At 41.2% G+C, this 14120-nt stretch overlaps 1 protein-coding gene across 1 annotated transcript in view; it reads right to left on the bottom strand.

The window, feature by feature from the left end:
- Window positions 1-12694: 12694 nt before the first annotated feature.
- Window positions 12695-14120, bottom strand: part of LOC147890833 (putative pectinesterase 53) — a 3019-nt gene continuing 1593 nt past the window's right edge. Inside the window, exons 4-5 of the mRNA XM_087389336.1 lie at window positions 13940-14120; window positions 12695-13179 (exon numbers count right to left, since the gene is read on the bottom strand). The exon at window positions 13940-14120 is cut by the window's right edge and continues 55 nt beyond it. Of these exons, the coding sequence (XP_087245462.1) occupies window positions 13011-13179; window positions 13940-14120 (350 nt within the window). The 3' untranslated portion in view covers window positions 12695-13010. The remainder of the gene's footprint in view (window positions 13180-13939) is intronic.

Raw genomic sequence — 14120 nt, 5'->3', positions numbered from 1 at the left:
GGCGATGATGAGACATCCCCATTTGCCTCCCTTTATCAGTCCATCGTTGACTTCTCTAGTCGTGGAGAAGTCCTTCTAGTGGGGGACTTCAATGCGAGGACAAGGGCCCGTTAGGTACCACTTCTTGACTTCAGAGATGATTCCACTCTATTGTCAGACATTGACCTTGAGGAGGCATGTAAGCTACGGGTTTCGGTTGACAGGCGAGGTCCATTCTCATCTTATGGGCAAGTCCTATTAGACCTCGACAGGATATAGATCTTATTATCTATAATGATCTTGACAAATGGCTTGCTTCAGGTGGTTTCACATGCTTTTCACATGGGGGGGGCTCCAGTGTTGATTATTACATCATGGGATCCCCTGTCTTTACATCTCGCATTACTGATTTAATTGTAGCACCTCTCCCCCCAGGGGTTGATCATAAATACCTTTTCTTTATCATCTCCACTTCCCTTCACACAGCACCTTTCACCCCACTCAGTGCTTACTCTACCTACCATGATATACGCTTTGATCGGGATCACTCACCTTCTTACTCTGGCCGTTTGTACATACTTCTCGCTTATATTGACTTCATATGCATGAGCATATGAGCATATGCTCATGCATAAGCATAGGCAAATACATATGCTTATGAAAAGAGATTGAGAGAGGGGAAAAGAGATTGAAAGAGGAGAAAAAGAAGAGGGAAAAAGAGCATAAACATAAGAGAAGGAAGAGGGGATGAAAGAGGAAAAAAAGAAGAGGGAAAAATAGCATAAACATAAGAGAAGGAAGAGGGGAAAAGAGATTGAAAGATGGAAAAAAGAAAAGGAAAGGAGGAAAAGGGAAAAAAGAGATTGAAAGAGGGGATAAAGAAGAGGGAAAAAGAAGAGAAGGAAGAGAGGAAGAGAGGGAAAGAAGAGGAAATAGGGGAAGAGAGGGTTCCTACGCCCATCACTGCAGCTAGCGCTTAAGGTGGTAGCTACAAGCCAATGCAAGTAACAAAAATAACAAAAGGAAAAAAGAAGAAGGACTTTCTTACTTGGAATAGTCCTGCTCGGTGTTTTGTGGACTGGCCCTGTAAAAGAGAGGAAACATACCATTTTTCAAATAACTAATTAAAGGAAGGAGGAGTTTAGAGAAGTAACTTCTCAAAGGGATTGGATTGAGGAGACAAGCATAAGCCTACAAACAAGGAGAAAGCATAAGCCTACAAATAAGGAGAAAGAGGAGGAAGAGAAATACCAAAAAGAGAAGAGGTGAGTCTTCTTTCTTTCACAAAATCTCATTTTTTGTCTTTAACCCTTGAAAATCAAGCATGAAAACTAGCACATAGCCTTAGCAGTACAAGGAGAAACATGCTTCAACACTCACAAAATGAATTCTCACAAAAAACGAACCTACATTGCTTAAAGAGACTCATTTTCTTGAAAAACTTCTTTTCACACAAGCAACAAGGGAGAAGGGTGGAGAGGGAGCACAAGTGTTAGGAGAGGGGCTGAGTAGTGGTGAGGAGTGGAGAATAGAGAGGAGGAAAGTGAGGTCGTCGAATATAAGGCGAGAGGAGAGATTTTTGCTTTTCCCACAATAGAGATGCTATAGAAAGTGTCCCACGGGGTTTCGAGTTTAAGCCCCAGCGTCGCTGTATAGCGACGCTGGTCATTTGCTATATAGCGACGCTTATATCTTGAAAGCGTCGCTATATAGCGACGGAACAAGACAAAGCGTTGTTATATAGCGACAGAACAGAGCAAAAAGTCGCTATATAGTGATGGTTCAGGGCAGTTACTGTTAGAAAAGAGAAAAGAAGCTCATGGGTGGCTATTTTTTGGATCTTAATAGATTTCCTTGCAACTCATGTTGTGATTTTAGAAGTGTGCAAATGGAAGGAACGAGTGGAAGCTCGTCAGATGATGTACCAATGCCCAGGAGCACAGAGTGGCTTACGGAGAGGTTGTATTGCCATTGCACTCATTGCAAGCGAGAAGTACGACATCAACGTCGTATTATCATGCGCCACTTACGGATGTATGGGGAGGAGCCTGAACCAATACCCACCGTTGGTGTTGCATGTGGTGATAAAATTATCGGTAAGTCAATGCTATTTGAGTTCGTGGTTAATATTGAATACTATTATGATACGAAACCTTGAGACAAGATCTTATATTTACACGAAATCTTGAAACAAGATAAGAAGAGTGACGAGGGTGTGCATATACCTTCACACTTTGAGCAAGACTATAGTCTCTCGGATGATGACGAGGGTATGGTGGACATGATGGATTCTATTTTTAGGGGCACTACATCACATGTATACGTGATGTCAAAGTCTTAGGTCAAAATGCGAGAGTTGCAATCAACACAGTTATACGAGGGTGCTAGGATGTCTAAACTACGGGCTTGTCTCTCAATCTTGAATCTGCAAGAAAGTATGGGTGGTCAGATACAAGGGTCTCAGTCTTAATGAGGTTAGCTCCTGCATTAATTTGATTCATTATTTGGATATTGTTTGTTTTAAGAATCATCATGTATGTTTGAGAATCATCATTAGTGGCCGGACTTTGCGAGGGAGCCACATAATTTACATCTTGGGCTTGCCATGGACGGTGTGAATCCTTTCGGGTTATGCTCGACATCTTGGTCGACATGGCCCATAGTCTTAGTGAATTACAATATCCCACCATGGCTAACAATAAAGAAGGGACACTTCATGCTTGCTCCTGCATTAATTTGATTCATTATTTGGATATTGTTTGTTTTAAGAATCATCATGTATGTTTGAGAATCATCAGTGGCCGGACTTTGCGAGGGAGCCACATAATTTACATCTTGGGCTCACCATGGACGGTGTGAATTCTTTCGGTTTATGCTCGACATCTTGGTCGACATGGCCCATAGTCTTGGGGAATTACAATATCCCACCATGGCTAACAATAAAGAAGGGACACTTCATGCTTGCTCCTGCATTAATTTGATTCATTATTTGGATATTGTTTGTTTTAAGAATCATCATGTATGTTTGAGAATCATCAGTGGCCGGACTTTGCGAGGGAGCCACATAATTTACATCTTGGGCTCACCATGGACGGTGTGAATTCTTTCGGTTTATGCTCGACATCTTGGTCGACATGGCCCATAGTCTTGGGGAATTACAATATCCCACCATGGCTAACAATAAAGAAGGGACACTTCATGCTTGCACTACTTGTGCCAAGGAAGTACAAGGTCAAAAATATGGATGTGTACATGGCACCTTTGATAGATGAGTTACATATCTTATGGAGAGGAGTGCGGGTCTTTAATATTTCCGAAGCTCCTAGACATACCAATGATATTTTGGTCAGGGGTATCTTGATGTGGACCATGCATGACTACCCAGGATATGGAGAGTGCGCAGGTACGTGGTTGTGTCTTTACATGTATAATATAGAATTATGCTTTTATGACTCTCTTTTGCATGCATGTCTTATACTAATACATTCATGCACACGTGTAGGACTTGTTATAAGTGGGTACCATGCTTATCCTGTTTGTGGACCGAGTTTGAAATCACTTGCACGATACTCTAAACATATGAGAAAAAATGTTTATGAAGGTTATGCTTGATACCTTCCGCTGGACCATCTCACACGTGGAGGTTAGCTTGATTCACTACCACCATATTTGAAGGCATGATTGGATTCAGGCTTGGAGGGCGAATGGAGAGGAACCTCCTCTTAGTCTGAAGAGGGTATCGATCTTTCACGAGCTTCCTTATTAGGATCAGTTACAAATCAATCATCTCTTGGATCCCATGCATATCTTCAAGAATGTGGGGGCTACTATTTGGGCACACTTGGTTGGTTCCAAAGACTTGAGAGGAGTGGGAGAAGACTTTGCGTGCTATGAATAGGATGTCTCATTTGTGGCCCCAAGTGCATGCTTCGGGAAAAGTTATCCTTCCAAAAGCAACACGGATCCTCTCTACGAGAGAGAAGGTAGCGGTCAAGGCGGACATTGCCTCTTTTCAAACACACACAGGGTACATGCATTGCTTGAAAGGAGCATTTTCAAAGGAAAATAAGCTTAGTGGGCTCAAGTCCCATGATTGGCGCAAGGTCTTACAAGTATTCTAAGTTGTAGGATTAGTGTACCGATAATCGTGATGTGTTAGTGTAATTATGATTATGTTATATTGTTGACATGACTTCTTTGTTGCTTTGATAGTTCATCCTCCCAAATATAATAAAAGGATACTTACAAGAAGATGTTAGAAATGCCATAATCAAGATCAGTGGTATTGTGAGGTATGCTTACTATCAAATCACATTGATTGCATTTTCTTCAATTTAAGTTGAATAATCTGTAGACTGATTATGAATATATCTTACATGGGCATGTGAAATAGGTGGATATCTCAAAAAGAGATCTCCATATCGAGCATCGAGAAGGCTAGGGTGGAATCCATTGAAGCCGTATGCTTGCTTGAGAAGCACTTTCCCTCAAGCATTATGACAACTCAAGTGCACTTGCTTGTGCACATAGTTGATGAGGTGGCCATTGCAGGTACCGTTCATAGTCGGTGGATGTTTTTTCTCGAGTGGTTTATGAAAACTTTGAAGGGATTTGTAAGACAAAGAGCTAAACTAGAAGCAAGCATGGTAGAGGGATGGCTTGTGCAAGAGTCATTAGTATACATCACAGAGTTTCTTGCATACATGGATCTCGATATGCCGTAAGCTTGGCATAACAAGGATGATCATCACATCGTTGGCGAGGTTCCCCAAGGAAAAGGGATTGAAAGAAAGATGAGTGAAGAGCAAATGGAGAAAGTCAATAAGTTTTGTATCCTCAATAGCAAGGAGATGCAAAAGTGGATTGAGAGATATGAAGCCACCAAAGCAGAAAGAATAAATGCAAGGACGAGATTCAGAGTAATGTGCAGGCGATCGCAACCATATCCATGGGATCTGGCTCTTCTCCCCACTCACATGTGACTCGATTGGCTACAACTAGCTCTACATAAATCCGAACGTGATGGAGAGACAATAAACGAGTGCAAGCAAGAGTTATCATCTAGATGTATGATGCATGTAAGTTCCTTACCTCTTGATGTAATTAAGTAATTATTTGTGGTAATATACACTATAAAATAGATGCATCTTCATTGTTTTAATGATGCTCTTTTACAATACAAAAAGTACAGTGCATTATGGTCATATGGACGATATTTTTACGTGGAACGTATCGATTCAAAGAGAGTCACATATGATTGTGGAGTCATGGCTAACTTCACACAAGATAGCCGAGCAAGTGCTTCGGATACCAATCTTCTCTCCTCACAATTAGATTATTGTGGAACCATATACGAAATCTATAAAGTTGATTTTAGACGATTTAGTATTTTTATTCTTGATGTAAAATGGTTTAGAACTATTTACAACGGTCCCCATGTGACAGTGAGAAAAGACAGTAGTGTTTCTTTACAATAGACTCCACCAAACTTTGGATCGATGAAAGTGATACTTTTATTCTTCTCGAGCATTGTGAGCAGGTGCACTGAGCAGGTGCATACTAATGATTTAATTAATCGAAGCTTTTGTTTTTAAAGATCCATTGATACATGTACTTAAGCATAATTTCATATACATAATTGATGGCATTTGGCACCCATCTTCAATATAGGTGGTTTTTCATCCGGATCGTTCTGATCTAAGATGGTGGTACGTGATCCAAGTTGCACCACAAAGTAAGCAAATTTTTGAAGATAGAGATGTGGATATGGAGATGCCACTACCAATGCCGGATCCAATTAATTCAAATGAATCTAGCGAAGAAGATGAAGATCACAACATGAGCCAAGAGGAAGATGCGCATAATGACATTGTACGGGAGGAAGATGGAGATCATGATATTGAGGAAGAAGACGACAATCATCAAGAATCACCACACTTTATTAAAGAAGATGATCAAGTACTTTTAGGTGAATGTATGATGCTAGAGTACAATGATGATATAGAAGATCAACTCGGTATAGAGTTAGAGATAGACTTGTTTGGCACGTTAGACTTGGCTCAGGATGTGAAACCATTGATGTAAATGCTCTTCATTGATTTTTTTCATCTCAATTTTAGACATGAATGTATGAGCTTCAAAGGCTTAAGGTACATGCTCTCGTACTTTTATTCTCTCAAAAGATCAAACATGTATGAAAATAAAAAATTTTTATCATTTGGAAAAACTATCTTTTAAGGTCGGTATGGAAAAAAAAACTCTTTGTAAATGTCTCAATATCACTATATAACGACCATTACCAATTTGATAAAAGTCGCTATATAGCGACTTTAGGCAAATGTCACTATATAGCGACGTTTGACTAAAGTTGCTATATAGCGACCCTTAACGAACCCCACTTCCAACACCAATGATTAGCGCCCCGCGCACGCCAAACATCGGTACTTAAGCATCGCAATAATAGGATCCGTGTGTAGTAGTGATACACACATGCTTGCACATGTTTATCTTATCTTGAGATGCTAGTCTCCTTGACAGCGGCACCAAATGTTGGCTCTTTTTCACAGCTTTCACAAGAAGAGCAGGGTATTCTCAGTATGCAGGATTCTGAGGGTTTTTGTCACCTATAGATATATCGGGGTTATCGTTTGTAGTATATGTGTGGCTTAGGACCTCGAGTCGTATTCTGGTGAGAGACATAGGCTTAAGTGTGGTAAGCAAACATAGTGCGTGCATGTATAAAAGAAACATGCATCATCATGGTTAAGATAATGAAGGCTTTTGCCTTCATTGGGGGTTGCATGGTTTAGGAGGAGTTTAAGGGTTAAAAGAAGGTTCCAAGGTTTAGAAGGAGGTTTCAGGTTTAGAAGGAGGTTTCAGAGTTTATAAGGAGGTTCCAAGGTTTAGAAGTTCTAGGGTTAGAAGGAGGATCCAAGGTTCAGGGTAGAGTACATGGTGGAGAACGCGTCTCCCTTGTAGATCATGGAGGTTAAGGGTTGAGGAACTAAGGGTTTAGGGGGAGCATACAAGTGGAAGAGAAAGAAGTGTAAGAGCATGGGGGAAAGAAGAGAGAGGAGGGAGGAGGAGGTGGAGAAGGGAGGAGGAGGGAGGAGGAGGGAGGAGAAATGAGGAGAAGAGGGAGAGGATGGGTTACAAGGTTGGGGGAGAGGGGAGGAGGAGTTGCAAGGTTAGGACATGCTTTTAGACGTGGAGTGCAAGGAAGAATGGACACTTGAGACAATTGCTTAGAATACCAAAGTAGAACTCAACACAATGCCCCAAAGACTGTGGCCTTCATTCCATTATGGGGTATTTATACAAGTTGGAGAGCTTCTCTCTCTACATGTAGGAATTGTAAGGCATTCTCTCTCTTGGAGAGTTGATAGGTCTACAACTCCCATGTTGCCATTATGCCACCTTCAAACTAATGTTTCAAAGTGCTATAGACTATACCTTATTTAGTCAATCACATTAAACCATAACAAACAGAATGCTGCTTTTCATGCTGTTCCATATGTTTTGGAAAATGTTATTGTAATGTATTATAAGATCATATTATGTCATAAGCAATGGTGAGGACCTCATATCAGGTTACTCATGCATTAATTATACTCATTATTTATTTCTATAGAATGACTTAAAAATAGCTAAGAAATTACATCTAGGTCATCTTGTCAAAGTTTAATAGAATATGCTATGGACAAGAAGAGTGAAACTCAACTTCTAGAATAATATGAATCTGCATGCTTGACATCTATATCATTCGATCAGAGTTTAATAGAATAAATATGCTATAGATAAGAAGTGTGAACCCAACTTCCAGAATAACACAAATCCGCATACTTGACATCTCTAGGTGTTCAAAAGAATCATATTTGGTTTAATTAGAAATTTTCATTTTTTTCACTCAAATCTTTCGAAATTTACAACTCATGTTCATCTTCTAGCTGGTTGATCCATTGCCCTTTCGTGGGCTCTCGATGCAAGTCATATATATCTATGCTCATTCAAGCATAGTCAAAATAGTGTATATTTGTTAATTGGAATATATGGTTCCATAGAAAGTGATGTTGGATTAGGGTTGGTAACCTCCCATGTGTGGCCCCATCCGAGGAGTGCATCCGGTGGGTGACCATAGATTGATAGGATGGGACATGGGGCTTCCACACAAGTAGCACATGGGCTGCCATGTGGGATGTAGACAGAGTGAGAGAGGAAATCCATGGAAAAGGAGAGCCACCATGGATACGGTTGCCACATGGGCAATACATGGGCTGCGAAGTGGTAGTAGAGAGAGAGAGGAGATTTGGTAGAGGAGAGCCACCATGGAGGGTAGATGTGGTAGAGGTTGTCCATAGATGGAAAGGGAAGATTTGGGTATGGTTCCCAGTAAGCAAGGACTAGGTGGACAAGGCACTAACATCAAAAGAGGTTCCGAATAGTACAACAGATCACACATGCATTTTTGGATGCTAGAATGCTAAAGAACAGAGGAAGGAAGAAGGCACACAAGTATGCAAGAATATATGAGGCCTCATAGGTTGGTTGGGAGGCAAGAAAGGTGGCTATACTAGCTTGGGCCAATGGCTAGAAGCCACATGGCCAGGCAAGCCAGCAAAGTCCCCAAACTAAGGCCCAGAAGGGCATTTTCAGCCCTCCCCCTCTAGTCGACTGGTAGGGAAAGGATGAATCAGCCAGTTTGGTCAGTATTTTTGGTAAGGGACTCAAGCCTATATAAGGAGCCATTTGGGGCCTCATTTAACATTACTTAGGGTAGCCAATCCAGGAGCAAAAGGAGGGCTTCCTTGGGCCTACATCCAGGAGGTGAAGGAGACCTACAAGGGCCCCAAACTTAGCTCAAGAGAGGCTGCCCACCTACGTTGACTACATGGGCAACAAGGTAGAAGGGATCTTTGGACAAAGAGTCTCCATGAAAAAACAAAGAAAAAGAAAAAGAAAAAGAGAGTCTACATGAGCTCAGAGGTGCGAGAGGTGCACACTACCCGGTCAACAAGGTAGAAGGGATCTTTGGACAAAAAGTCTACATGAAAAAACAAAGAAAAAGAAAAGGAAAAAGAGAGTCTACATGAGCTCAGAGGTGCACACTAGCTTAGAGATCTAGAGGTTCCAGTCAAATAGTAAGAGGACATTTTGGTAAGATCAGTGGACCATAGTTTGCAACAAAGGAGAGCATCTACCACACCACAAGTCCATTAATATGCATGGTCAAATCTCAACATTCATGCTATATGCATGGTCAAATCTCCTTCAGATCTTGTAGAAGCTCCTAACATTCATGCTATATGCTACATGTGATCCATTTGTCCATTATTCTTGGTCACAATGACCATCCCATGAGTATAGCTACTTGGTTCTATGCCCCATGTGTCAATTTGCATCATGTGGGGAAATCCTTGTCTAGCCATGGACCCATCACCCTACCCTCACACCCTTTAAAAAAGGCCTTGCCCATAGGTTAGAGGAAGGAGGGTGCATTTATCCCTTACATAACATCTTCCATATGAACCCTATGTATGTGGGATAATATATTCTTGCCCCTAGTGCCACAACTACACCCACAAGGCTCTTAGCCTCTACATTGCATTAGGCAACATAGGGTCCATACATGAGGGGCAAGGTGACTACATCAGGGACGAGAGACAACACTAAGATACGATGAGCAAAAGGAAGATGAGGAGGAGGGGGAAGGGGAGAACATTAGGAAAAAAGGGAGCTCATTTTGGGGCCTTTTAGAAGAGAGAGAAAATAGGCTCTCAACCAATCAGGAGTGGGCCAACGTAACGTTGAAAATTCAACAAAAGAAGATGAAAATAAGAAAAAGAAATAGTACTATATGTTCGTAGAAGCATGTCACATTAATGAGGTGATCTAATTTGAATCTTTTAAAAATTTATTTTTTGTGCAGAATTTGGTGATTCTGATACCGCAGACGCGTCTAGAACGGCCCAAAACCTCAAAAACGGCACTGGAAACGCTGGAATCGGACATCCGGAGGCCCGGAAACGGCCAAAAAAGGCCGAAAAGTGGGATTTGTAGTAAAACGCGATCTGGCACCTTTTGAAATCATACTCGTCACTGCTCATGTGATAGTTCTCTCCCTTCGAAAATATTTGTCACGGGCGATGGCTTTCTTGTTTTTCCTCCCAGCCAACTCTCAGGGACCTGATGCATGATCTTTCGTAACATCCATCGTTAATTCCTTTATCCTTATCCCTGAGACCCACAATTCCCTAGATAGTTCCTGGCCACATGTCTTCATTTTAGGCCCCTACTTAGATGCATCCTTTTTTACCCCTCTCTTGGAGTTCCTTTAAAAACCAATTGTCCCTTGGCAATTTGCACATTTAGATGCACCTAGGCCCTAGCCCTATTAGAACTACCTAGTCAATGCCATTACGCCCTCACCTAGGACCTTGGCAGTTACTTCTCTTGACCATTTAATTACGCACATTAACTATTACAAAAGTTGGTCATCTAAGAAAAAATGCCCACCGATCTATACGAGGTCATGCTATCTCGGCTAGAGCATACCATTAATCTCAAAAGGTGCCAGATCGCGTTTTACTGCAAATCCCACTTTTCGGCCTTTTTTGGTCGTTTTCGAGCCTCCGGATGTCCGATTCCAGCGTTTCTAGTGCCGTTTTTGGGGTTTTGGACCGTTCCGGACTTGTCTGCGGTATCAGAATCACCAAATTCTGCACAGAAAAGTATTGCTCTTATATGAACATTGAATGTAAAGCATGTGAAAGAATATATTTATTCCTTTTCACACTGACATTTCTCACATAAGTATCCATATTTTCTTGCTTTTGTAGAGAGAGAAAAGAGAAAATAGTGAATTTCTTACAGGGCCCCAAAATGAGCTCCCTTTTTTCCTAATGGATTAGGAGAGACAAAGAATGAAAAAGACCTATGAAAGCATGCCAAGTTGCATGCACTCAAGGCAAATGAAGCACAATAAAGAATTCCATCATGAAGACTAACAAAGTATGATGGTTTAAGCTTCATAGATTTAATGATGGTCTAAGCTAAAATAGATTTATCTCAATATGATGATCCAAGCACTTTCACAAGCCTTAAAATATTGCATAGGAATTCACATAGATATTGATTTGTGATTTATAGATACATTGATGTGATGTGTACAATATCACTCTTCAAATATCTTGTAAATGGGTGCCTTGAGAGCTAGAATTCATTATCCATTCCAAACTATCTACATTTATGCTTCTTGGTCTAATCTTGAAATGCCTTCTTTCTCATTTGAGATGTGCTCATAATTGTGGGTAGATGTGGAGTCATTTTAATAATAACCAAATACACTTTAATGAATGGCCCATAGGGGCCTTTCACCAAGTGAGATTGACACTCTTGAATAAATGGAGTTTTATTTATGATTTAAACTTAAAAAAAGGAATTGAAAAAGAAAATGCAATGATCAACCACTTGTAAATTATCAAGTTTAGATAGGGACATGATAAAAGAGTAGTAAAGTGACTTGCAGATGGGGTGGTAACATGGTTAGATTATTGTTTACATGTGTCAAAGTCTCATTGAAGTTAAGGTGTTAGATGGTCATGTTTTCAATTACTTTGCTAACATTATTTGGTTTTATAAAGAGGAAAGTGTGATAGAACTAATATATGGATGGATTGACTAGGTGTTGCTAGTACATGTCATTGATAATACAATGGTCACATCGATATGGATGGATTGACTAGGCATTACTAATACATGTCATTGATAATATAATGGTCACATCGATATGATGTTGTATGGAGAGATCCATGAGGTGCACACTTAAATACATCCCCATGTTCCTTTGTCCTTTTATGGTAAAGGTGTGTGTGGGAAAGAACGCTTGTTGCCCATCAAAAATGTACTATCAAGAGATGTTCATGTGATGTTGAAAAAGTGTGTGGGCAAGAAAAAGGCATTGGAGTAAAGAATGTCCTTGCTAGGCAATGTGTGGTTGAAAAAGTGTGTGAGTAAGAAAAAGGCATTGGAGTAAAGAGATGGTGCTTCAGATATTTTATAGAATGTCCTTGCTATGCAATGTGTGGTTACAAATAAATGTTCATGTAGTGCAAGAGTTTACTAGAGATAAACTTTTTGCAAGATGGAGAATAAAACGAACACTTTCATCATGAGATTTTCGATGTGACAAACATGCATTTTGTTTGGAGTTGTGGTCATAGCTTACTTTTGTTTGGAGCTCTGGACATAGCTTACTTTTGTTGAGTTAAAGGAAAAGGATAGCTGAAAGAGACATGAGAGGGGACACTCTTGAGGCAAGATGTGTTGTGGTTCTTGAGAGTAGAAGGATGCAATTGTAGCAATGTGCATTTATATAGGTAAGATTGCTATGCAACAATACAAAAGAAGAACTATCATAATATTTGTGTATGTGTGTGTGTGTTTACGCGTGCGTGCGTGCGTGTGTGTGTGCACGCGTGCGCGCGTGTGTGTGACATCAGATTTCGAAAAAAAGAAAACTCAACCACCCAATGGCAATCAAACTTGAAAATTTTGGCAATATAAACAAGAGTGCACAAGTGCACGCAAGCATTACCTCCTTAGTATAGTATTAAAGCAAGCACTTTTGGATGTAAAAGAGAAAGCAACCTATTTTTAAAAAAGTAGTGACATTTTGAAACACACAACTTAATTAAATTTTTAAAAGAATACACATAAAAGAGTACCCTTAGTAATATACCTTTAAGGAGGCAATGCTAATAAAAAGCATGAAATTCTTGGGCGATGTTCTATTGAGCGAGCAATCCAACCAGCTAATTTGAGATTTCAACGAGGCTACTAACAAAAGACTGAAGCTGATTTCCATTGAGTGAACATGGAACCAGCCAATTTGAGAGTCGAACGAGGCGAGCGAGGCTCTCTAGTTTCCAAAACATTAGTGAGAGGGGGTGTTGGAGTGTTGTCATGGAAGGGGGAAGGAAAGACCGGTAATATACAGGTAATACAGGTAATACAGTTAATGAAGGTGAGGATGATTAGGTGGAAAGGGCAGGCATGACGAGGGGCACCCACGAGCTCCCGTCGATGAAGTCCAGCGTCAGGAACGGCTTCGCCTCCTCGTCTGTGAGCTCGTGAGCCCATGGCTCCCTCCCGTTCGCTCCTGCCCCCGGCCCATAGCACTTGTATTCCCCGTAGTACACCGTCCTGCATCATCAATCACAACACAAATTTGTTTACCTAATTTTGTTAGAGCTCATCGACGTCGAGTGCACGTTGCAACTTTGTGCAGAAATTGTTAATGCATCCCACTGACGACTGTCCCTTTGCGGAACGGCATGCAGCACTCAAACTGGTTTTCGAGGACGTGGCTTCAAATCACCGACGGATTTAAGCGAGGGTCGCTGGCATAAATTAGCATCGTCACATGGTCACAACAGCTCACCGCTCCTTGCTGCAAGTTGCAATTCTCCAATCTCCAATCTCCAATATCGGCCTGTTCACCTTACAGGGCTGAGGACACGCAAGTACTTTCTGTTCTGGACAGGCGTGGAATCTGACGAGAAGAGTGCGAAGGTACGCGACAGATTTATAGGGAGAATGCAAATTTGCGCATGTCCTCACGGGGAAAGCTTCATCGAGGCCTCGTGATCGGATTTGATAGACGTAAACAACACAATGTGCTAAGATCCAAAGAAGGCGACCTGAGGGAATATAAAGTGACCAAATCTTTTCCTGATTTCGTGGACCAGAGCAGAGAAGACGGCATTGAAAGACGTAAACATCACAGTCAAGCAAAGATCCAAGTAGTGCCAACGTATTAATTAAAACTTATGCGCACTGTGCATCCGTTCAATCGAGCACAGCACAGAGCAACACGGCGATCTTAACTGGTTGCTACATTTTAAGCGATCGAAACAAATGATTGTAGCAGTCGAAAAGGAGCTAGGATCAGTAGGATGCGTACTCGTTTCTCCTGGCATCGCCCCAGTTATTCCATCCCTGAGGCATGATGATGTCGCCCATGTAGGTGTAGAGAAACACCACTCTCGAGTAGCGTCCCCAGGCGCGGCCCAAATACACTTCTCCTGACCCCGTGATGGTACAGTTGAGGAACGCGAACCCCGACTCCGAATCGTTTCGAGCTC

The sequence above is a fragment of the Dipteris shenzhenensis genome, chromosome 18 (genome assembly GCF_047967505.1).
Source record: "Dipteris shenzhenensis isolate YYH24624 ecotype China chromosome 18, Dip_SZ_1.0, whole genome shotgun sequence".
Classification (NCBI taxonomy): domain Eukaryota; kingdom Viridiplantae; phylum Streptophyta; class Polypodiopsida; order Gleicheniales; family Dipteridaceae; genus Dipteris; species Dipteris shenzhenensis.
Note: the sequence above shows the minus strand (reverse complement) of the source record. Positions and strands in the feature narration are given on the sequence as shown.